The sequence below is a fragment of the Apis mellifera genome, linkage group LG11 (genome assembly GCF_003254395.2).
Source record: "Apis mellifera strain DH4 linkage group LG11, Amel_HAv3.1, whole genome shotgun sequence".
Lineage (NCBI taxonomy): Eukaryota > Metazoa > Arthropoda > Insecta > Hymenoptera > Apidae > Apis > Apis mellifera.
In genome coordinates, this window is record NC_037648.1 from 6,337,159 (window position 1) to 6,364,631 (window position 27,473).

The following is a 27,473-nucleotide window of genomic DNA, read 5'->3' on the forward strand; positions in this document are numbered from 1 at the left end:
TTTTGATTATGAGTGTTTTTAAGTTTTTCGGTGTTTTTCAATTGAATAATTTTATTTAAAAAAACAAAAATTATTATATTTATTATTTTTAGATTTATCGAAATTGAAATATTTCCTTTAACTTTCTATTCCAAACATATAATTTATATTTCAATTTTTTTTGTCCATAATTATATATAATTACATAATAATATGATTTTATGTAAAATTAAATTTACATAAAAATTATTATATTTTATTGAAGAAGTTTATAAAATCAATGGAAATAATTTGTTAAAAAAATTTGTTAGTCCAATTTAATGTAAAAATATAATTTCACATTTTATATTTCATTCTATCCTAATAATTATTGACTATCATTTTAATTTTATAAAGATTTTGAAAAAAAGGTTATCTGCATTAGATAATTATATTTTATTTCAATATTTTAATAGAAAATAATATTATTTAGATAGAATAAGAATGGAACATACATATTAAATAATAAAATTTAAATAACGAATATTCCAATAAAATAGACTTCTATAATTACTAATTTCTTCTTTCTCATATATTATCTAAAAGTTTAAAATCGGTGTCCTCAATGATTTCACAGGAAACTTAAGTTGAAAGCTAAAAGAAGCGAACAAAATTGATAGAGATTTTATATGAATACTTGGAAAATTTATGATACAACAGTCGCATCGTTAGTACGAATAATAAAACTGTATGGAAACTAGGTGGTTGACCAACTTTCGGTTCTTATCAATAAAGAAGAATGGCATGTGCTTACCATTCGCAGTAGATTGAAAACGATAATAACAAGGAACCAAATATAACAAATATTGTTAAATATAATATATGCATATAATAAATATTAATATTAAATATATATAAAAAAATGATAAAAAATGAGATTTAGAATATTTTCAATATATAAATAAAAAAAATATTTTATAAATAAAGTAATTTGCTAATTGAAAATTGAAAATTGTAATATAAATATTTCCTTTATAAATAATTGTTTTTTTTATTTTTTAATATTCAATTTGACTTTTTAAAATGATAATCTTAACTTAACAATTTCATTAATCAAAATATATAATGTATAATTTATAATAATTTATAATAATTTATAATAATTATAATAATTTAAAAATTATATAAACTTAAATATATAAAAAATTCATCAAAAAATAATTTACATTATGACTACATTAATTAAATTTGCAATATAAAATAATTTCAAAATTCTAAGATTTTATCTTTTCTATATATAAATAATATCTTTTATATATTACTTTTTTTATATATAAATACAATTTAAATTTTGTTTATTATTATAATTTTATTTAATAAACATTTTTAAAGTTACAATTAATTCAAGAAAATTATAATGCTTTTTTTATAACTTCTCACTTTTTATTTATAACCTGAATATAACGTAACAGACTGCGAAATTATTGCGATTCAATATCAGATAAGTAAAAAAAGTACTTTCATATAAGCATTTTTATTGTTGGCATAATCTTATTCCAAAGTCAAAGTGTTATTACCGTATATACATTCCATTTATTGTTAATGAACAATATTATCGAGCATGCTTTTATCAATAAAAAGATTTACACATTCCAAAAAGAAGAATTGGAAACATGAAAATCGTAGAAACGTATGTATCAAAATTGTCGCGGTAAATAACATGAAGAAGAATTTTATAGAGCAATAAAAACGGCGAATTTCGTGTTACAGAGAAGAAAAGCACATGAATATATGTTGCACGCAATGTCGTTGTTCCAACACGATAGGTTAACAGACACTATGTTGTTGTATAGCTACCTACAAGGCTGATAGTCTTCTCTACATGCAAACATTTCTGATATTAATCTAATAATAATAATCTAATTGTTATTTTGTGTTCTGCGAGAATGTTACATAATTTTTTCGAATTAATGATACATTTTAGAATAAAAATATTTATTTAAAATAATTATATGTTAATTATGGTTTATAATTGATTTAAAAAAGGGCAAAAAATATTCATAAATTTAAAAATTAAAATTAGGAAAAATTAATATTTTGATTTAGCTGAATATCAACAATCAATCTATAATTAAAGATATCTTTTCGAATTAATGTAAATTAATTTATATTTCGATTTGTATATATAAAGCAAAAAGATATTATAATTTTATAGAGATTTTCAAATTATAGAATTATAGAAAATCTTCTCATACATCTGATACATCTGAGATAATCTCATGATACTTTAAATTATGTATCCTAATAACAGCGCCAGTATCATTAAATATAAGAAAAAAGAAAAATTATTGAATGAAACTTAATTCAAATAATCAGAAAAAAATTTACTAAATATATATGAATATAAATATATACATTTAACATGTTATATCTCTTTTGTATACTTGTTGAAAACAATGTAATAATCGTAAAATCTGCTAATATTTAAAGTTTTAGTTTCAAGAATTGAAAAATATAATTTAAAAATATTTTTGGGATTATAAAGATCTCTAGCTCCAATTAAAACTACGTAAATTAAATAGTATTTAAAAACTGCTTCTTTGTGTCTCTTTCAATATGTATCTTAATTTGATTGATAAATAAATAAATAAATATATATAAATTTCTATTAATATATTGGAATATCGAAAGGAGTTTTCAAATGTTGATTTTTGATACAAAAAACAAAATGAAAAATTCAATAAAAATATACATAATAAAAATAATACTTGTAAAAAAAAAAATTGAATATGTGGGAAATTCCTTTTTATCTTCTACATTTCTTGAAAAATGCGTGATTGTATACGTCAACTGCCATAGAAAAAAATATTCATTTAGAATGTTTTAATATACAATAAAATTTTTCTAATATGAACGAAATCTTGTCTTATTATCAAAAATCTAATTGAATTCCAATTATTTATTCCATTTATATTTTTTTACAATATAATATAATTAGAAATGTATATTATTTTTAATATGAAATAAATAAAAAAATTAATTCATTAAGAGCTTTATTTCACTTTATTCAAAGATAGATAGTGATAGATCTCGCAATGAAATATCTTTATATATATTCAATATGAAAATGAATATATTATTGTGCGAAAATTTCGAATTTTGATTAGATTAAGTTAGATTAAATTAAATTAGATGATGAATGGAAGATAATTTGAAAATTAAAGATATACTCGATTCATATTATGTTCACTTAATTGTTAATCATAATGATAAATTCGAAACTATAATGATAAATTCGAACAAATATTGTGCAGATAATTGAAATCTGCTAGAAATATACTAAAATAAAATTTAGAAATGCATAAAACATCCATAAGGATAAATTTTCTCAAAAATTGTAAAAGTACTAATGAGTTAAATGGTATAATTGCAATGAAATAGATTTGAATTCTAATTTCTTAAAATAATTTCTATGTCACTATGATTCTCAGTCTAATTATATGAATGTGTTTTTTATCCAATAGATTTTATAAATAGAGTTCTATTATAACAAGTTATTGGGCAAAAGGAAATATAAAATTATTATAATATGATTTAATTAAAATATTAATTTAATTAGAAAGTGTAATCAGAGAATATCATTTCATAAATGAATTTTTTAGATTAAGATTTGATAGCAAAAGCTTATAATCCTAAGTTCTATACTATGACCAAGCCAATTAGAACTTCAATTTATAATGCATAATGTCCAATATCATCAATACCATAATACTATCATCCTCAAAAAGCTCCTTTCAAATGCAAATTTTTTAATAATTCAACTACTGGACATCGAACCCATAATTATCCGGCAAATTACAATTATCTTCATTATTTAATAATCTTCTACCAACGAAATAATCAGCTGCTCTTCATTAATTTGACAATGTATCGAAATCATATCGGATAATCATTGCGATGCATCAATATCAAATTGTTAATCAATTTATCAATATTATATTGTGATGTATATATGATATAAAAACATAAATTTAACGCAAAAATAGTGAATTAAATTTTTAAATTGAATAGATCATTCAATTGCCATAAAGATTTATTATTATGATCATATATTTCTGTTTAATTTATACTATTAGCTATTAAATAACTCCATAATAAATAATAAATATAAGTATTTTTTTGAACAAAATATTATAAAAAGATATAAGATTTCTGTTAATAAAAAGAAATTTTTTCTTCACTATTTATAACTGATATTTAAAAAAATATTTCATTATTTTTTCTACTATTCATGTTATATACTATTATTTTCTTTGTTATTTATTTTTCTTTTCTTTTTTTTATTATATTTAAAAATCATTATTTCATAACAGCCAAACAATTATTAATATTGAAATTAATTAAATATTTCATGAACATGCTTGTTATATAATTATATATTTATATTGTAATTATATTATAATTATTATAAAATACAATTATAAGTCTACAATCGAGCTCTAAGTTCTAATTTTTAAGTTCTAATCTCTTATTCTAATATTTGAATTTTTTGCATCCATAATTAGTCATTATCATTAAATTTATTTAATGAAAAAAAATATATTTTTTCAAATTTACAAAAACTCTGTATTTTTCATTGAAAAATTTTAATCAAGTTTTAAATTTTTAGTCTTAAGATAAAATTTAATCAATTCTTTATAATCTAAAAGTTGGAGATTTAGCAAGACTAAGAGATCATCAAGTCTAGAATTTGCAGATCAGCAAATTTTTTAAGTCTCAGATCATAAAATATTTTACAAAGAGGTATAAAATAATATGTAAACTAGATATAGAAATATGTAAAATAGATGATATTTTCTGATACTTGGAATAATCATCTATAATATATAATATATAATAATAATATATAATATAATCAACAAGATGAAAATAAACAAGTTTAAAATAAGAGATATAATAAATATTATTTTATATGTAAAATAGTGATATTATTAAATTTCATGCATACAATTCTTGATTTAATAATGATGGAATAGACAAAATTATATCACAATAAAAATAAAAAAAAGAAAATAACATTTTTTTCAATTGATTTTCTTTTTTTAAAAATTGAACATTGACTATAAATGAAAAAAATTTTTCTGTCTTTTTCAATTTATCTATGGTTACTATATCTTGTATAATCTTGTACTGATTGTTCAATCAGAAGTCAAATACACACACACACATACATACATACATATATATATACATATATATTATATACATATATTTCATAAATTTTTGAAATTTGATTTTTTTTAAAATAAGATCTTAAATGAAAAAATTTTATCTTTTTTGATTTATTTTTTCATACAAAATAATTTTCGGTCTTCTTGTCTGGAAATATCATAATATTTATGTCAATATTTATCTCTTTATTATATTAAATTTATTTGTGTTAAAAATAAATTATAAATATTATTCAAATCTTTTTTTAAAAAAATTAATAATTTTAAAAGAGTTAAGTATTTCTAGAAAGAGATAATTCACTGAACAAAATAAATATATCGCATCGATCTTAAATAGTAAAACCTATCAATTTAATCTTTTTGATAAATAATTGATTCCTCATTTATGATTTAACAGATGACAAAATTCGTTATGTGCTATATTTAATAATCCTTTTAGGAAACAGCAATTTAAAGCTAAGCGTTACTTGACATTGAATTTGCCAGATTATAATAAGTACCTATATACCATGGAGATATTCATTATGTAATTATTCAATATGTAAATTATTATTATATAGATATATTATAAATAATAATTAATAATAATATTTTAATATAACATAGTATATATAATTATATTATGTATAATATATTACAATTTCAAAATAGATGGAATTAATGAAAATAGATTTGAATTGTATAAATTTTAAAATACCTTAAAAATTTTAAAATTAAATATTGACATTAATAACAAAATTCAATTCAATAAATTATATTGTATTAAATATTATAGTAAATATAAATTCATATATTTATATCAAATTTATATAATACGTACATTTTATTTTTTGATATAAATTGAAAATTTCTTGCCTATAATTTTATATCGTGAAATGAAATCGAGCATATTATTTTTTTTAGAAAGATATTAATTTTTAAAACATTTTTTACATGATTTCTACAATTATAAATTTACAATTTGAACTTAAATATTCTTAGGAAGAAAAGCTTGCAAATGGTTAAAACAATTTTGATGAAACTTTGTAAGCTTGAAAAATGATTAAAAATAGAAAATATTTTTTTTTACGATTATTTTATTAAAAAAAATCAATTATTAAATTTCAATTTCTCAAAAGCTAACTCTAAAACTAAAAAATAATTGAAGATAAAAGAGAAATTAGATTAGAAAATTTAATAAAAATTAAATGTTTTCTAACATTGGAACTGGTTTCATCCCTTAATTTTGAGTTGCAGTAGCTTAAAAGAGATACATATCTTCTATTTTTAATCGTTCTTGAAGCCTGCAAAATTTCATCGAAATTGGTATTTGGTATTCTTTTCCTTAAAAGATTTGAAAGTAGTCCTAAATCAGAATTCTATGAAGAATGCTATGAACATTTAATAATAGCATATTGTGAAATAAAAATAGATATGTAAGAAAAATATGTAAAAAAGATTACATATAAAAACGAAAAAGATGAATCATAATGTTTTAATTTAACTTAAATAATAGATAGATGCACATATATATATTATACACAGGAGTTACGTAAAATATGAAAATTGTGCAACAATTGTGATAAAAATTCAAATTATAAATACAATATAAATTATAATAAATGTAAAATTATAGTTTAGATTAAAAAGATATATATATTTTATTTTTCTATAGAGATTCATTTTTCCTATATATTACAGTTTAATTAAGCTTGATAAAATATGGAATAGATAGATCACTGTTGTAATTTTTTATTAGTTTTTATTAGTAAAATATTATAATTTTGGTTATATATATTATTATTATTATTTCATTAAATATATTATTACTATTTATATAATTTAATATATAATTATATAATTATAATATATAATTTAATTTTTTAAATTAAAAGAAATTTAACTCTAAAAGAATACTCCATCTTTCTTTCACTTGCTTATGTTCAATGTTTTCACAATCTCAAAAAATTTGTACAAATTGTTATTACTAACACATTCTTTAACATACATCATGTATAATTCTTCAATACTTCTTTAAGTATATATTTCAGAATAAATAATTGCAATATAATGTCATTAATTAACCGTTTGTATCAAATATTATGCTTTATTAATCTTAATATAAATCTATTTTAATTTATTAGCATCAAAAGATAATGATAAGGTGCAAAATTATTAAAAAATTTAAATAAAGTAATTTTATATCTAGATACAAAAAATATATTAAAGTGATTCTATTATTTTATAATTTTACTTAAATTTAAGAAAAATTTTCTTAATTTAAAAATTATATATTTTATTTATAATAAATATTTTCATTTTTTTAAATTTTATGAAAATATATTTATAATAAAAAATAAAAGATAGAAAAATGAATTATTATGAAAATTATTAAATAGATATTAAAAAATTTATATAATTTAGATATTAAGAAAAAATTGACAAATCTTATTAATATTTAATACAAATAAGATTAATAAACTTATATTTAAAACTAATAAATTTATAATGATTTATAAAAATGTAACATTTCAATTTCTTGTTAAAGATTCATCACATATACATAATATAGAAATTACTTTTTAATTTTAGATTATTTACATTTACATATAAAAATTTTCTTATATTTTCCAAAAATACTTCATAATATAAAGTTTAAAACATAGTATAAAGAAAAGAATAACAACTTTACATTTACTTATTCATATTCTTTCATTCTTTTTTTTATTATTTTTCATTATTTTTTTATATTCACATGATATCAAATAATTTAATCAAAATATGAATTGCATCTAAATATTAATATTCTATCTAAATAACAATAACAAATAAAGAGGAATAATAGTTTTTAAAAAGTATATTAAAATCAATTATTGCTGAAAAATGTAATTCCAAAAATATAATTTTATAATCTTTAAATAATTCAGTCGCTATAAAAAAAATAAATTCATAATTTTTTAAAAATTTATCTATTTTCTATTAATAAAAAATATAAGCAAAATATAACAATAGCTTTTACTAATAATTCAATAAATGAAAATTTTATTATATCAATTTTCTTGCAAGTATGTAGAATAATAGCATTTTTCTGTGCTTTTCCTGCTTTAATTTTGTTAAGAATATATTATAATCACATCACGCTATTTCTGGCATTATGTGCATTTTTTATTTGAAACGATTATTTGAAATGATTTCACATTTTCCAGAATTCTCATATAAATTTAAAAATGGAAGAATTACTTAGAGAAAATGTATTTTTATTAATATTTAATATATATTAGTATTTGCTAAGATATTTTGATAATTTTATTTGAATATTCTTTTAAATATTTTCTTTGTATTTATTTTATATATATATATATTATATTATTCATTTATATGTATTATATAAATATTTTATACAATATTATACAATATTATAAATATTTTATACAATATTTTTGGAGAGATTACAAGATTTTTAGAAAAATACGTTTTTTAGCGCCAACTTCGAAGGCTGTTTTCATTTCGTAAATATAGGACTATTGCCGATAAAAAAATACGGGTCAAATATTTTTTCGAAAACTATATCCTTTGCAAATTTCATCAAAATCAGTTATTAACACTTGAAAAACTTTCCTTGTAAGTTAATGTTCTATGCTAATATTTACATTGTTATTATCATAAAATCCTTTCATTATTATAAACTTGATATCAATATGTAAACAAAATTCAAATCAGATTTTGTGCTAAATTATTCTATTATTGTTTAATATTTATTATAAAATTAAAAATTTTATTTATTTATTTATTTAAAAAATCATGTTATATATATATATATATATATATATATATATATATATATATTATACATTATATATGTATATATATATGTAAATAAAAATAATTTTGAATTTACTAAAAGAAAAATATTTATTTCTTGTTATAAATAACTTTATAAATAAAATTTGATTGATTTAATTACTTTATATTTTGACAAATGAAGAAATAAATAAAAGAAATACGATTATACAAAAAAACCATTTTTTAAAATTATAATAAATTCATTTGTTAATTAATTAAAATAAGAATTCATTTAAATTTAAAAAGAAATATAAAAAAAATTTAATTAGAGAAATAATAAAAATTTAATAAGAGAGAAGATTAGAGAAGATTAGATTGAGAAAAAATTATGAAAAAAAAGAAAAAAATTAATTTACTTGTTAGTGTTTGTGTTAATTAATTGTTTGGAAGTATTTCAAAAAACAGAAAAAATTAATTAAGAAATTCAATAATAGTTATTCAATAATAATTATTTATTACAATAATGGAATTCAAAATAATTGTTAATACAAATATAGTAATAAAAAAAGTAAAAAAAAAATTAAATAAATTATTCTGAAAAATTTTCATTTTCGGAATAATCGATAAAAAATAATAATGATTTTTCATTTCTTTATAATAAATATAATATATAATATATATATAATATATATATATATATATATATATAATTTATAATATATAATAAATTATAAAAATACGATTATATCAAATTGTTTATATTTTAAATTTATTTCCAAAATTCATTTTATAACTTATATCATTATATCAAAATATATTTTCATATTTATATAGAAATTAAAACAAATTAATTTGCCGTTATTAAACTTTTAATTTTTTTAATTGCGTAGAAAAAAGTATCTAATGAAAATTTTGAATGAAATTAACAAATTAAATGTTGTGAAAAATGTTAATTAATAAATTATGAAAGATATTTAAAACAATTATCTTATCGAATTATATCTGCATCAAGAATTTCGTATAATAGAAAAATATTTTTCCATTTTTATTTATTCATACTTTAAAAGGTGGCAAAATTATGTAGTATGTTACCAGTATCCTTTTAACCCATTTATTGCATCATTTCTCAATAAAATATTCTTTTACACGGGAAATTCAAAATTAATAAAGATAAAATAGTTTGTTTTAATCATTTTCAATGTAATCAGCATAATATATTTTTAATATAAACTTAATGACATTAAAAAAATTAAAAAAAAATAATTTAAAAAAATATAAAATTGAAATTGAAATATAAAAATAAATATAAAATAAATAAAATATTGACTTTATTAATAATTTTCAAAAAATATTTATCAAAAGATTAAAGAATTTTCAGTTATTTTACTTTCATGTGTTTAAATTTCTTTTAAAGAGAGAACAACAATTCTATACAATATAATTTTTTAAACATTTCTTTTTTTGATCATATTTTAAAAATAATTACGTATTAACTAAAATATAATATAATACTATTTAAATACGAAATTTCATTAAATATAACAAAGTTTATAATTACATAATATGTAAAAAGATAGAAATATTTAAAAATTGTTTTTTTACTTTTTTTTATCAAATTCAATATTTTTATATATTTATTCTTCTTTCATTTTAAAATAAAATAACATACTATTATATATCTACTTTATTGAATAAAAAAAAGATAGATTTATATTAAATTAAAATATAATCTATTAATATTAAATATCAACACGTGTTAAGATTATATGGGATCTTAATTCGTACGTTAAAATAGCTATTAAATTGATCGCGTAAATTAGTGAAATTTCCGGGTTTAATACCATTTAATTGTTGTCTTTAAAATTGCATTAAAGATTTTCCAAAATTGTTTCAATTTAAAAAGATATAAAATGATGTATTTAAACGAAGTACAAAAACTTAAGAAATGATGATTTTCTTTAATTTGTTCTAAATATATTCTTGGTCTAATACATCATTCAAAATTATTTTTACATAATTGAATATATTACTTCCAAAAAATAAAAGGTATATTAAACTGTTAAACAAAAATCTATAAAATATATAAAAAAATAATAAAATATATAAATATATAAATTTTCAAAATATTTATCTTAAAAAATTTATCAAATTCGAATTTTAATAATTAAAAATTATAATATAAATTGATAATATAAAAGATCCTTTAGTGTCAAAGATCGAAAATAGAAAAAAAAATATGATTCTTGTGTCTCATTCCATTTGTTCGAGTTCTAAATTCATTATTAATAATGAATTATATGAATAAAAACAAGTAAATATTAAATATAAATAAAAATACTAGATTTCTACTAAGGATAATAAATAATAAAAATTATCTTAAATAAATAATAATAATTTTTGTCAATACAAAAACAAATTCATTTGTTTATTTAAATATTTTTTTTAATGGAGAAAGTTCCATTTTCGTGATATATATATCTAATTCAATCTTAATAATTAATTGCTTTCATTATATTGCAATTTAAATAAATTAAATTTTGAAAGAATAGCCAATGCAATTGGTTTTTGTATGCTTACTAAATATTGTACTCATTAGTTAGAACTTATTAAAAATTACGAAAACCTATAACTCCGAAGCAAATAAAAAAACAACAAATTAAACAACATGAAAAAAGAATTAAAAAATTATTGTTTCTTTGACTTCTGTAAATTTCAAAGATATATAAACAATAATAATTATAAGAAAAAAAATTCTCAATGAAAAAAATTAGAAATTATCTGAAGTTTTTTAAAATATCACGTATTATTATACATATATAAATATATGTTATATGTTTAAATATCAGAAAATTAAATATCAGAAAAATTAAATGTTAAAATATCAGAATAAATATTATTTTTAGTAAATACTTCGTTTTTATGCACACAGAATCGAGCATTCATTTTCAAAAATCATTTTCAAAAGCTTTTACTCCCCTTTACGCGTACATATTAGAGTGAAATATCAATAAATATTATAGTGAAAAGTATTATACATATATACGAAGATCTCTTCATACTTTTACGTGATTCCAAAAAAAGACGGACGTTAGAACTGGATCTGACATTGATGGGAAGGTGATAGAATCCCGAACATAAATTTCCAATAGACCGCGGCTATTGTAGGAACAACATAGTTTTCCGACTCTCATTTCCACATGCATGCATCAAACGAATTAGATCCGACGCGTTATACAGCAGCGGCTATTCGTTTTACCGTTTGGAAAATAAATCCCACTAGAATCCGGAGCGAAGCTAAATAATTCGACATGATTTATGCCAGATATTTATCATCGAAAAATTGATCAAGCACGAGAAGAACGATACGTCAGAAGGAGGAATGTTTCGTGATAACAGAATTTTATTGAAAGATTCCGACCGAACTAGTTTGCTTTCGTCATAGGCCACTATAGTGGTTTCCGCTTCAATGCTAATGACAATTAATATGTGCTCGAATCGAAGCTCTTACGTGTTCTTCGGAGCTTTTACTATACGTTTAATCAGGATTGTATTCTACGATTCAATGGTAATGAGAATTAATTCATGCTTGAATCGGAGCTCTTATATGTTCTTGACCTTTACCTTTTACTTATAATTAATTCTACTTTAGATATGGTTCGCGATTTTGAAAAAATGATAGACAGAGATAATATATTTTATTGTTTCATTGTTATGAACCAAAAAATTTTGAAGAAAATTGAACATTAAGAAATATAATTAGAGAATTTTCAAATTCAATTTTCTTGAAAATTAATTTTAAATAAAAAAAGAAAATTTTAAATTAAAAAGTTTATTTTATATTTTTTTATTATTTTCATGTGTAGACTAACTATTTATAGTTTTTCTATATATTATAGTTCATTCATATATAATTAAAAAATAGCTTCAAAACAATGAATTCTTTTTTGACATATTATATTATTGTGAAATTATTATTATAAAATCATATTTTATATAAAATCATAATTTTAGAAATACCTTATATATGTTGTAATTTTTAAGAATTTATTTATAGACTATTTTTGAATTGATAGCATAAATTATAAAGAATGAATTTATGTACAAAAATAAATCGAAAAAATAAAATATGTTTTTCTGTGAAATTTTATTCTCGATTAAATTTAAAAATTTATCAAATATATTTAAAATAAATTTAGATAATAATCGACTATCAAAAATATAGAATAAAATTTACAATCTAAGTCATTTTCAACAGAATTGAATTTAAATATTCAATCAAGAATTGAATATTTTTCTTTAATTTTTTTAATCTTTTTAATCGAAAGAATTTTATCATATATTTTTTTTATTTATCTTGGAATATTTTCGAATATTTCCAAACTTGATTTTATTCTATATTCTATTTTTATCTTTATATTTATCTTATTTATAAGTAAATTATTTTGGAAGAATTTTGAAGGAAGAAAAAACAAAAGTTCATTTAAAATTTAAAAGAGGATTATTTCTCATTTCGAAATTTCTTTCTGTGATAAATGGCTCTCAACAATGCATTATAACAATGCATCTGCTAAAATATATTCGAAAACAATCGCAAAAAATAAGTTTTCAGTTTTCCAAGTCAATTTCCTAGTAAAAAAGATTCATATGTGATCGAAATAAAAATATTGCAAATAAAAATAATTTTTTAATAACTTCATAATTCCTTTATAAAATTAAAAAAAAATCAATTTGACGTAATTTTAATAATTAATTATATTTTAAACGATGTAATTGTAAAAAATTATTATATTCGTAAATATATATATATGTAAATAAATATATATATATAAAACTTGATTTTATTTTTTATTATTTGATTACAATTTTTTTAAGATTGTTTTATTAGTAAAACGAGAAATTAGTTAAAAAAATAAAATATATACTTGAGTGAACTGAAAAGCTCAAAAAAATTACTTTCTCATAAATTTTTATGAGCTTGAAATATCTTAATTCGAATATATATTAAATTTAGATATTCTGCGAATTAGAATATTTATTTAATATATAAAATATGATATAATTCTTAGGTGATTAAAATATTATAATGTCCAAGAAAACAACAATAAATGCTAAGTATGATGTTAACATTATTATTACTATTATCATTGTCAAAATCTTTATTTCTATATATTCAAAAATCAAAAATAACATTAATTTTCTTAATAATTATTGAAAAAATTTTTTAATTTGCCTTTTTTAAAAAACGACAGATACAATAAAAATACATTATTTTTTTGATTTTCTCCAATTGTTTTATTTTAATAATAAAATAAAATTATCTAATAACTGTAATGAAATAATTAAAATTGTAATTGACTAAAGAGATAAAACTCTTATTCTTTAAAAATTAGCTAAGTACAATACAAAATCATATAGATATAATATAAAATATAAAATATAAAAATATAAAATATATTTCTTTGTTTCAATATATCCTACTATCACATTCTCTCTTTTTTTAGTTTATAGTTTCTTTCACTCAATCCAAATAAACAAAGCAGAAATTCCCAATACACATTCTGTCACGTTTACCCGAAATCTTGAATGATTGTACGTTCTTCTTTCATTCTAAGCTCAAACATTCGATTCTTTCATGCTATCATTTCTCTCATATTCGAAAACCATAAAGATATAAGTACATGATTTTGAAATCACAAATTTAAAATTTTGAAGACTGATAAATTTTATTTTAGAGTGACTATCGATATATAGATTATTTTATGACTATCGATAATATTGATAAATATTGATAAAATTGATATGTTATCGATAATTCGATATATCGATAGAATTATTAATATAACAGATAAAAATAAATAGAATTTTTACTTTTCTTATTCAATTTCATTATTAAAGATACTGATAACGATTATTTATGGATAAATGATATTTAATTGATATTTAAAATATCATTAAGACATCAATAGCACTAGAAATGGCTTAAATTAATTACAATCTAATTTTTCAATTGTATTTATTTTTATTACAACTTATTATAAAAAACATTTTTATATGCCTTTATAATAATTTTCAATAAATTTTAATAATTTTCAATAATAGCCATCTATTAACGATATTTTAATGATATTATCAATATATACATGGAAAACTATTAATAAAATTTCGATAAAATATCAATAATCGAAAATCATTACTTTATTTTATTCATATAATTTATAATTTTTACATAAAAAAAATCTTATTATTGAGTAAGTAATCAATATTTTTCTTTCAGATTTGAAACTCTCAAAGGGAATACAAGAATTTCCAAGTCACCAATCTAGTTGAAATTTTGAACAGATGTTGGATAGATATTCTATTATAGAGGTAGATATAATGAATATTTTTCAAAATATAATATCTTGAGATATAATAATCTCATTTTTTTTTTAAATAAAGTTTATAAATGATAAGAAAAAATTTGTTGCGAAAATTATATTGATAAATTCCCAAATGTATAACAAAAATAAAAAAATACTAACATAATGGAATATTTTTATAAATAATAAAAATTATATGATTAAATTTTTAACTAAATGATCCAAAGAGCCATTTCTTTTTACAATTATTCACATTGAAGATTCATACTAAATATCTATTCTAAACATCTATTCTAAATATTTATAATAGGAAAGAAATTTTATAATAATTGAAAAATTTTTTTATTATTTACCAATCAATTTTAGAAAATATATATAAATATAATTGGTTCTAATCTAAAATACAAACATATTATATGTTAGAATACTACATGTATTTTTTCGTATAAAATTAATTGTTAATTTTATGTAGCTATAATATTTTATTAAGTTTAAAAGATTATAATTTACAATCTTTTAAAGCTGATAAAACATGAAATTGTGTATAACAAATTAAATTATAAATGAGAATTAATAATTTGTATATAAAAAGAATAAAAATGTTGATAAACTATACATATATAAGCTATACAGGATATTTTATCGAAAGATAATCGAGATCTGTGGAAACTGTTCGATAATCCAGTCATCTAATTAGTTTTATATTCGAACCATTCGCTGCAAAGGTCGTTTGGATCTTTATCTAAATTTATTATCCAACATTCACAAATACTAAATAATCTCAACTGAGAAACTTTATATCGCAACTCTCAAATTCAAGAATTGTTTCATTAATTTTAGATACAATTCAAAGAAACTATATCAAATATTAATATATTTGTGAAACACCATTAAAAGATCAACGATTCTAGAGACAAAAACAAACACAAATTGTTAATAACATCAAAAATTTCGATTGAGTCTTATTTATTTACAAACAATTGAAATTTGCAAAAACAGAAAAGATACAGAGCTTTTTTATCTCTATGTCGCTTTAGTACAAAATTAAATTAAATTATCTATAATTTAATAAATATTAATAATAATTAAATCTTAATCAATATTTTTGTAGAATAAATTTTCTATTTATTTCAGATTTTAAAATCGATTCTTCAAAGATATGCTATGAATATATTAATAATCTGTAAAATTATACAAGATGGTAAAACAATTGATTCAGCAAATAATCGATTCGCTCGTAGTATGAATAAGTTATTATAATAACTTGTGAATGCTATAATTAGTTAATTCATATATTTAAAAATTAGACGAAAAATGCAGAAATATGTAAAATTATTATATCAATTCAATGATCAAATTAGACCAAATATAATAAATTTATTTATTATAATTTAATATCAAATATTATATTATGAGTTATATTTGTTATACATAAAAATAAAAATAAGAATAAAAATTATAGAAATTCAAGTTTTATCTATATCAATGTATGAAAAAAGATTAAAATATTGAAAATAAATTCAATCAAATTATACATTAAGTTATATTATTTTATAATATTTTAATGATTACTAGTTTAACAAACTTTATAATCAAATTAATGTTAAAACTGAAACTAAATAAATAGTAAATATAGAATGAATAATTATATACAAAAATCAATTTTTATATAAGTGGATAAATTATTCCAGACAAAATTTTTTCGATACAAGAAAATTATCGATTTAAATGTATTACTTTCCAATCTTTTATATAAATTATTTGAAAAAAAAAAAGATTAATTATAAACTGTTTTGATTATTTAAAAACAATAATATTAACTTTCCTGTATTTAAGTAATTTCTTCTTCAAAAAAGACCATCAGTATAGAATTCTCAAAAATGTGCTAAAATAATTAAAAAGTATTGTTATAATAATCGTCTTCAAGGTCTCTTTTATCTATACACCAACGTTTTCTCCACTTTTAGAACCTCTTATAGACATTTCTAGTAATCGAATTTAAATTACACTTTCTTTTAACTTTTTAATTTTTTGAAAACGATATTTTAATAAGTTTTAAAAAAAAAAAGAATCTACAAGAAACTAAATTTAAAATGACAATGATATATAAGTACATATATATCTTCTTATAAATGAGGATGACTTCATTTGTAAAATTATAGAATCAAAAGAAATGTAAAAAAATATTAGATCAGAAATATATAATAAAAAAATTATTATAAGTCTAAAATTTATTTTTTATAATAATTTTTAATTATTGTATATTTAAAAATATTATATATATTATAATATTTATATTAATTTATCATTGTTACAAAAAGAATTTTTATATAATTTATGAATGAATTATTTCAATATTTATTAACATTCTTATTATATTTTTATATAATTTTTATTTTTTATTAATTTCTGTTTAATTTTATTTTATTATTTTCCGTGTATTAAAAAAATTTTTATTTGCATCTTACTGATAAGTTTTAATAAACTTTGCCTATTTTAAACAACAAATAAAATTATTATACATATAAAAAAATACAAATAAGAGTATTATTGTCAAACAAATAAAACAAAAATGATTTCAAAGTTTATAGAAGTCATGAGAAAATGATTTCAAGTTCAATGGAGAAAACACTTATAAAGTAAGAAAATAACAGTTTTCGAAAGTTAAAAGTTAGTTTCATGTCACGAGGAAAATTGCGTATTGGTAGCACCTTAAATCTTAAGTGAAAAAGTTAGAATATTTATTTAAGAAGAAGTATATACTTGTAGCAACTTTCAAACTTTTAATCTTCTTTTTCTTGTTTGAACAATATAATATTGAAACAATATTTTTTTCAGATGAAACTTTTCGATAATCAACTTGTTGAGTATCATAAATTATCGATACACCATGTGACATGAGTTTTAAAAACATAATTCAGGTATGATCAAATCATATTAAAATTATTTTAATTGTTTAAATTTTTTTTATTTTTTATTAATTAAAAATTTTAAATTAAAAGTTTTAAATATACATAAGAAATTAAAAGATTTTAAAAAAAAAAATTTTAAATGTTAAAAAAGTTACGTATTTAAAAATTGATATGATCCAAGTTCTGTCTTTTATTTATTTTTTTCAAAATTATATTTTCTTGCGATACAAAAATATATTATACTCGAAAATTGTTCGATTAATTTGAAACAATGTTAGATATCTACATGGAAATTATTTTATCTACAGCTACAATTTTTTTTATTTTTATTATATTTTTTTGTCTTTAAAGAAAAAATTAAAGAAAAAATTGAAATTTTAAAAAAAAGATATTATTTTCAAGATATTTTCAAATTTAATTGCGGAAATATTTTAATTTTAATAATTCTATTATAACGAATGCATGTCTTTTATTTATAGTTTGTAGTTGTAGGTGTAGTTATCTTTTGTAATTATAATTGATTTATACAATTAATAAAAAAATAATTATATACTGATTGAACAGTTTTCATATGATGTTTTCATATAATGAAATCATTAGTTTTTTCATCATTCAATTTTGTTTTCTTTTATATATCTGAACAATTATCCTCATTATATATAATATTATATATAATATAATATTAAATATTATACTATTACAAAAGATGTTTCATTTACATATTAATGCTTAAAATTTTTTTATTAATATTAAAATTAAGAAAAATTAATAAATTTTTACACTTTAATAATATCGTATAATTATTTTGATATTAGATTACAATATAAAAAAATAAATATTAACGTTTTCTAATATAATTTAGAGAGATATTTTGATTATATTAATTTTATATAATATAATAAAAATATTTAAAAAAATTAAAAAAAAATTAGAATATAACGAATAAATATAGTTAATATATTATATTAATAATATATTATAGTTAATATATAAATAAATATAGTAAATATATTAGTCTTTCTTGAATACAAAAAATTTCATTTCAAAATTAATAAATATTCATCGCAAAAAAATTGTTTTACATACAACACATATATTAATAAAAAAAAAACACCAATCAAATGAAATTAATAATTATTATTTAAATGAGAAAATCATTACGTTAAACTTTTTTCAGTCAATATTGGAAATAATACATAATATTATCATAATCAGTACATAAATACATAAATTAAAAATAATTTTCAGTTTTCCTTCTTTTTAAAATTCGTATCAAGAATTTATCAAATGTTCATCCAATCTTAATAAAATCTACAATTTCGTAATTTAATTACATATATATAGATAATTCTTTTAAATTTAATTAATAACATGAATCAATATTAATCTAATAGTATATAATATAAAATAAGTTCAAATTTTTCGAAAAAAGTTAAGAATATTTTTTTCTCTATTTTTTTGAAAAAATTAAAATTGATAATTTTCAATCATCAAACGTAAATAACTATTTAACAAATTGATTTTTTTAATTATTTTAATTTTATTCTGTCTTTTCTTTCATCAATGTTAACATTCTAAGATTCTGTTTTTAATGTATTAAGAAATTTTTCCATCAAAGTCTTAAGCAGACAAATTTTTTTTAAAATAAGTAATTTTTATATAATAGCAGAATATATCATCGTACTTATAATATATATTTATAATTATGTGTCATTACATATTATTTGTTTTTTATATGAAAAACATAGTATTAAAATTCTTCATTTTTTAAAAATATTAAGATATTTATTGCAATTTGTTTTTCTAATATTTCAATCAGCTTTAATATGATAATTACAAATAATATTTGTTTTTTGTTAACAATATAAATTTTTATTTTTAATGTTCAAAAACTAAAATCTATAAATATGTTGTAACTGGTTTAAAACAGAATTTTAATATCTCCACTATCTATATTCGTTTATATATTTTATTTATTAATAAAATAAAAACAAACTTGTGTAATTTAAAAATATGAAAGAAACTCAAAAAAAAAGGAAATGAGATATATTTATTAAAACAAAAAAAACAATATAATTTATAATTCTCGAAAATAATATAATTTCACAAAATTACGCAACTTTATATTTCTTTCTTTTGCTACATTTTAAAAATATCATGATAAATTACATCAATACAAAAAATTAGACCATTCGTATTTTTAATCAAATTTGAAAATATAAACGGTATTTGTATATCGTTAATAATTTTTATTAACAACTATATTTTATTAACTTATTTTTAATGCATATTAATAATTTATATTTATTTCCTTCGCTGCAATTACAGTCCATGCTTTCTTATGCATTTTTATTTTTTCTTTTATTTTTAAATTATTTTGCTAAATATTCAAAATTTTTTTCAATCATTATTATTCAAATGTAATTGATACTTTAATATAAACATTTTTCGATCATTTGTCATATATAGGAACTCTATTGTTCATACAATATGTAAATCTTCTATAGTAAAAAATAGTAAGATAATATATTTCATAATATACGAATTATTAATTTAATATATAATATAATAGAATTTCAATTAAAAAACTGACTTAACGAGAGACAACAGAATAAATCAAAATTTGAAAGAATTAAAAATGCATTTTTTATACAAATTTTTTTTACCTTCGGTTAATTTTAACATTTTAAATATATTCATGATTAATAAATTATGAGTATCTGCTTATTTTTTTCTTATTAATCTAAAAAATTAACGAAGGGAACTCTAATAAAAAAAAATTAATTATAGAAAAAAGAATATTATCAAAAGAAAGATATAAAATGTAAAAATGCGAATAATTTGAGAATTATTATCAAATATCCTCTTTTGTTAATAGATGTGTATAGAAAATCGAAAATAATATGGAATAATCAATATAATGAAGAATAACATTCGATAGCAACTTTCGAAATTTTTTTTAATCTCAATAATCGAAATTTCAAATAATCAAGATAATCGCGATCCAATTAATCGACATCTCATGTTGTTAAAAATTTGCAATTAAATTTCGTTTTTTAAAAGTTTTATTAAAAATATTAAAAATATATCGAAAAGTGCAAGTGATCGTAACTTTTTCGATCAGAAACTGCATTTTGTTTATAAAATATTTCATATCCATTTAATATTCATTAATCGTAGTTAATCAAGTATCATCAAGTGCTCGAAACTCAATGTTGCATGATGGAAATCGAGAAATGATCGTGGACGAGACATTTCCTCGGACAAATCGCGGAGAAACCCGCCGTGTTATCTACTTTCAACAAACATGCGGAGTGTGTCCGATCAATAAACGGCTACCCTCCGTCAGGCATTCTCCTCCTGTGTCGAATCTTGCCGCGGCACGAGCCGTGCCGCCAATGCAAAAAAGGAAAAACAAGGGTGGTTTTGCGGCGGTTTAGGGTGATCTAGCTCCCCGCACGGATCTCGAATAAAAACACGAGCAACAGTTTGCTCTCGAATCCCGTGTGTATCTCTTTGTGCACAAGAGACGAACAGAGGATTCCGAACGGAGAGAAAATAAAATTGGAACAAAAGTCCGCGAGACGATTCTTCTCTAACACCGCCCACGAATGAAATTCGGATCTGAAAATGTTCCAAAATTATGCCAGGCCCTAAACTTCCATCCATATTCTTCCTTCACGATGGAAAAATAACAAAATAAAAATAACATTATTTACGATTGAGAATGAACGAGATGAATGATATTGAGGCGATACAAATTTTTTTAGATAATGAAATTGCAACGAGTATATTGTATATTTTTTATATTTTATATTATATTTTATAACAAAAAATATAAAATCTAAATTTTTTTATTTTTTTGAGATTTTATTAATGAACAAATTGCCTTTTTTTATGATATTTAGTATAGTTTATCAAAATTTGAACAGAATTTTATTTTTTGACAAATAATATTTTTTTTCTATATATATACTTTAGAAAACAAAAAAATTAAAACTCAGTACTTTAAAAATTAATTTTAAAAAAAATTATTTTTTACATGTTTAATAAATTTGAAAATTAAAGAAAATTTTATTTACTGGTAGAAAATAATCATATAATTTTGTTTTTTCTTTTTTTATCTTACTATAAATTATAAGAATGGTTCAATTTGTATAGAATATGAATATGAATTGAAGTAAGAATTGAAATATTTTTCAAATACTTTTATTCTCAATCATTCCAAACTTGAATAAAATTTATGGTAATCCACAAATCGATTTCTTCGGATACAAGGGAACTATAAGGGAAAGTATCGTATTGAGCAACACTTCTTTAGAGCCTAAGTAAAAATATTTTCTATATTTGATATTATAAAATTGAGGAAATTACTCGATACTATATATATATTCTAATATAAATCAACAATTATTATAGTTAATATATAATATTAACTATAATAATTGTTGATTTATATTAGAATATATTATATATTATATATTATATATTATATATTATATATTATATATTATATATTATATATTATATATTATATATTATATATTATATATTATATATTATATATTATATATTATATATTATATATTATATATTATATATTATATATTATATAGTTAATAAAGATCTTGAAAGAAGATTTTTTGAAAATATATTTCTCTTTTAAAATTAGTCTCAAAAATAGAATATTAAAACAATTTTGGATCTATAAAAAGAAATCTCGAAATATAATGCTGATTTTTTTAATAAGTTTTTACATAGTAATGAATTTTAAAGTACTGAAATTAATGATATTTAAAAATAGTCAATAGTTTATGAGATATTTAAAATTATCTTTTATCTTTATTAAACATTTTAATATATGAAAATTATGATTTAGATAAATAATATTTCATCATAGAATATTTTTATTTCTTTTAGAAATGAAATACAATTTATCTAAAAACATTTAAAAAAAATTGATTTATCTGATATTGATTGATTTAATATTTAGATTTTTATAATATATTGTTCTTATTGTAGAAAAATATTAGCTTTGAATAACTTTAATGCGATTATAATACTTATGTAAAATTGCAGAATTTATAATTATAATTTGATATAGTAATTTAATATAATTGAAGTGCTTTCCCTACAATTTCCTGGATTGGTCAAATATATAAAGTTCTTTTCTTCTTTCTTTATCAATTATATTAGTTCCGTTATTGCCTTTAACAATTCTTGAATTCAATATTTAAATTTAAAAGTTGCTTTTTTCGAAAGTTCATTTAGTAATTCTTGCAACAGGTGATAATCAATGAAATCTTTTTTAATTTTAATTATTTTTCATTTTCTTTTTGTTTTTCTTTTCAAAGTAAATAATTCTAATAATGATTTAAATAAATAATTTACTCATTAAATTTATTATTTCATTTGTATTTTTAATCCAAAATAATGATAATAATCTAAGATATTCATTTTGATATCAAATTTAAAAATCGTTTCTATGATTTTTATAAAATATTAATTCAATGAAAATCAATTCATTATATTTTATTAAATATCAAATACAATATCAATATTATTTTCTTGCCAATATTTTATGCTAATTTATCAATCTTTGTTGATGAATATTAATTATTTTTTTAACTTTTTCTTTATTTTTTTAACTGTTAACTTTTTCCATTAATATTAAAAATAATATACATATAATTTTTTATTTTTGATATATGAATAACATTTTTTTCAATCTTGATTAAAACACATAGTTGAATCTTTGTAACTAGAATTTCTTTTATAACTTTTTCATAACTTTCATAAAAATATCTAAGACTTTTATAAAACTATAACTTCGTTCATTCTCTTTTATTTCGTTATGAAAATTTCTACAAATCGAAATATAAACTTAAACTTTTAAAAATTATTATCAAATTATTTCATTACAAAAAAATTTTTGTTTTTTTTATATTATTTTTCACTATCGAAACAAATCAGAAAAATATCAAGAAATGCGGTGCATATCTCATCCAAATCAAGAAATAAAGAAAATAAAGAAATAATATAAAATAAAGATAAATATAATAAAGAATAAATATAATAATAATAAAGAAATAATATAAAATTTAAAATAAAGAAAAAATATTAAATTTTATTTCATTACATCTTCTTTATAAAAACATTAAAACCGATTATTTTTCTATTAATAATATTTTTCATAGTTTCTAAAAAATTTGGTCTTAAAAAGATTAAACTCGCCATAATCATTAGAACGATACTATTTTATAAATAATACAAAAACTAATAAAAATATATTTAACATCGTGCAAATTTGGGCAAAAATAAAATGAAAACAATAAAAAAAAAATGTAAATTTAATTACGCAAAAAAATTTCATTCGTTCTTATAGGTCATGATTATCGAGCGCGATTCGTCAATGTTTTGAAAATTATTAATACGTGCACACGAGTAGATGGTGCATAACATGTTCTTACGAATTTCCGCCTGGGAATTGAATTCGAATTTAGATACGGAAAATCAGGAATTTTCAAACGTGTCCATATTTCGTGATTGCTCCGCATCATGATTATCACGGTTATCAAGGTGAAAGGTACTCAATTCCAGGAAAGTTTTAATTGAAGTGTCAATCATGGAACAAACTAATAAGTCTTATAGGATTTATCTTATCTTGTATTTGCTCTTTTTTTTTTTTTTTTTTTTTTTTTTTTTTTTTTTTTTTTTTTAGATTAAACGTGTGAGAAGAGAATTGTTGTCATATTTTTGAAACAAATACTTTGAAATGAATTAAGGAAATGCACTAATGATTAATCAATTAAGGATACACATGCGCGTAATGATACTATATTATAAATATTATATTTAGAATTAATGCTTAACAATTTCTTGTAAAAAATTTTTCAATTTTTTTTTTATCATGATTGTATTTGTAATTTTAAGATAAAAAGAATAATAATTTTAATAAACATGAAATATAATGATAAATGACTAATGATGAAAAATGACTTCTCCAATGATTCAATATCAGTATCTAATTATAATTATTTTTAATTATTAGAAATGATTTTAATAATAAAATAATTATTATTTATAACAAACATATATTTTTTATTATATAAAATATAAATTAATATAAAATTATTATGAATTATAAAATATTAATATAAAATATTAATGAAAAATTCTAAAAAATATAAAAAATGTGTGATATTATTTTAAAATAATAATTTCTAAAAAATTTTTTCTTAATCAACTTAATTCTTAATTCTTAATCAACTTAATCGTTTAAAGAGAGATTATTTAATATACTATTTAATATGTATACTATTTAATTGTATATTAAATATATTTAATATGTGTACTATTTAATATATATACTTAATATATATATACTTAATAATTCTTCAGTGATTAATCATCGAATTATTCTAAATCATTAAAACGTAATTATTTTTTTGAATTTATTTTTTCTTAAATATTTCTTAAATATATTAATAATATTTTTATTAATAATCTATTGATAATATAATAATATATAATTTTAATAAAGAAATTATTTTTAATATTTATAGTGTTATATATGTATTAATTAAAGCAAAATAAAAATTAAAGCAGATAAAAATCATTTTTGATTATTCTTAAAAAATATTTGTAAAAAAAATCGATAAAAAATATATGATAAAATTTTAGAATTATTAATTTTTGAGAAAAATAAATCTAGAAAATTGTAATATATAAAATATCTAAATATACAAAATTATAATGTTAAAATTTTATGTTGAATGTTATGTGATAAATTATTAATATAATATTATTTAATTTATAAAATATTATAAAACAGTAAAAAACATAAATTAATATAAAACAATTATTTTCATCTATATATAATAAATAATTTTTACGAAAAATTATCAAAATTTTATATATCTTATAAATAAACATAAGATTCTATCTTATTACAGATCATTATAATAAAGTTATCATTTCTTTTAAAAAATATAATTTCATCAATAAAAATCCGTCTTGATAAATTGATATGATAGTTAAATTTCTTTTTTAGATTTTCTTGAGTTGTTGAGTGTTGATTAAGAAAAATGAAATTAATTAGTTCCTTCACCTTGAGAATTATTTTTAGAAAACTAATTTTAGAAAACTAATTTTCCGCAAAGTATTCCATGTAACATTAAATATTGTATGAAAAAAACATATTAATATTATAACATTTTCAATTACATTTCAAAGAATGTCCATTGGTTCTAAATAATATTTTTTAATTACAATTAAAATTCACAATTAATTTATACGAAAAATAAAATTTTTGTAAATTTTAATATCTGTAATTATTATATATAATCCAATGAAATTATATTTATTATAATACAAGGAAATAATAGATAAATATATTTATAAAACATATCTCTGTTATTATCCACAAAATTTGTATATTATATAAAAAGTTTTAAAAATATTTATGATAATTAATGATACTTTTATTTATTTCAAAGTAGATTAAGAAGAAGATTAATCATATTAAATGCTAATGATATTTTTATTAATTATTTTTATTATATAAATTAAACATAATTTTACTTAACTTATTTATTGAATTCTATAGTTATTCTACAGTTTCGTTATCTGCAACATTAAGTTCATTTTTCACTAACATTAATTAGTAAAATAAAACATATAAATATTTATTTATAAATTAGAATATTAATTATTATAATATTAATTATTTATAAATTATTTAGAAATATTATATTGTAAAATTACATAATATCAATTTTTAAATTATAAATATTTATAATATTAATTCATGATTTTATTACAGAAATAACCAAATTGTTCTATAAGAAATATCAAATATATAAAATGCTTAATAATATAATAAATAATATATATATATATATATATTATATATACAATATATATATATATATATATATATATACAATATTCAATAATATTTTATCATAAAATTTTCCTTCAAAGTAAAAATTATTTAAATCAATACATTTTTATAATTATTAAATTATTATTATTACAAAGCATTAAATTTAATTATTAAATTTATACTATAAAGTATTATATATTATGCAACAAAAATTAATAAAAATAATTGTCTGATATATTAATTTATTTAATTTATTTTCAAGTATAAATTTAAATCCCTAAAATGTTATTAATAATTCTTTTTAATAAAAAAAATCATTAAATATAAAATCAAAAATAAAATTCATCAAAATGAAATATACGTA

At 18.0% G+C, this 27,473-nt stretch overlaps 2 protein-coding genes across 12 annotated transcripts in view; one reads left to right on the top strand and one right to left on the bottom strand.

The window, feature by feature from the left end:
• The window catches only part of LOC102653967, a 67,222-nt gene extending 48,986 nt beyond the window's left edge, over positions 1–18,236 (top strand). The window contains exons 2-3 of the mRNA XM_026443990.1: positions 15,226–15,317; positions 18,149–18,236. Coding sequence (XP_026299775.1) covers positions 15,226–15,231 — 6 coding nt within the window. The 3' untranslated portion in view covers positions 15,232–15,317; positions 18,149–18,236. The remainder of the gene's footprint in view (positions 1–15,225; positions 15,318–18,148) is intronic.
• The window catches only part of LOC551883 (voltage-dependent T-type calcium channel subunit alpha-1G), a 198,429-nt gene that overhangs the window by 148,828 nt on the left and 22,128 nt on the right, over positions 1–27,473 (bottom strand).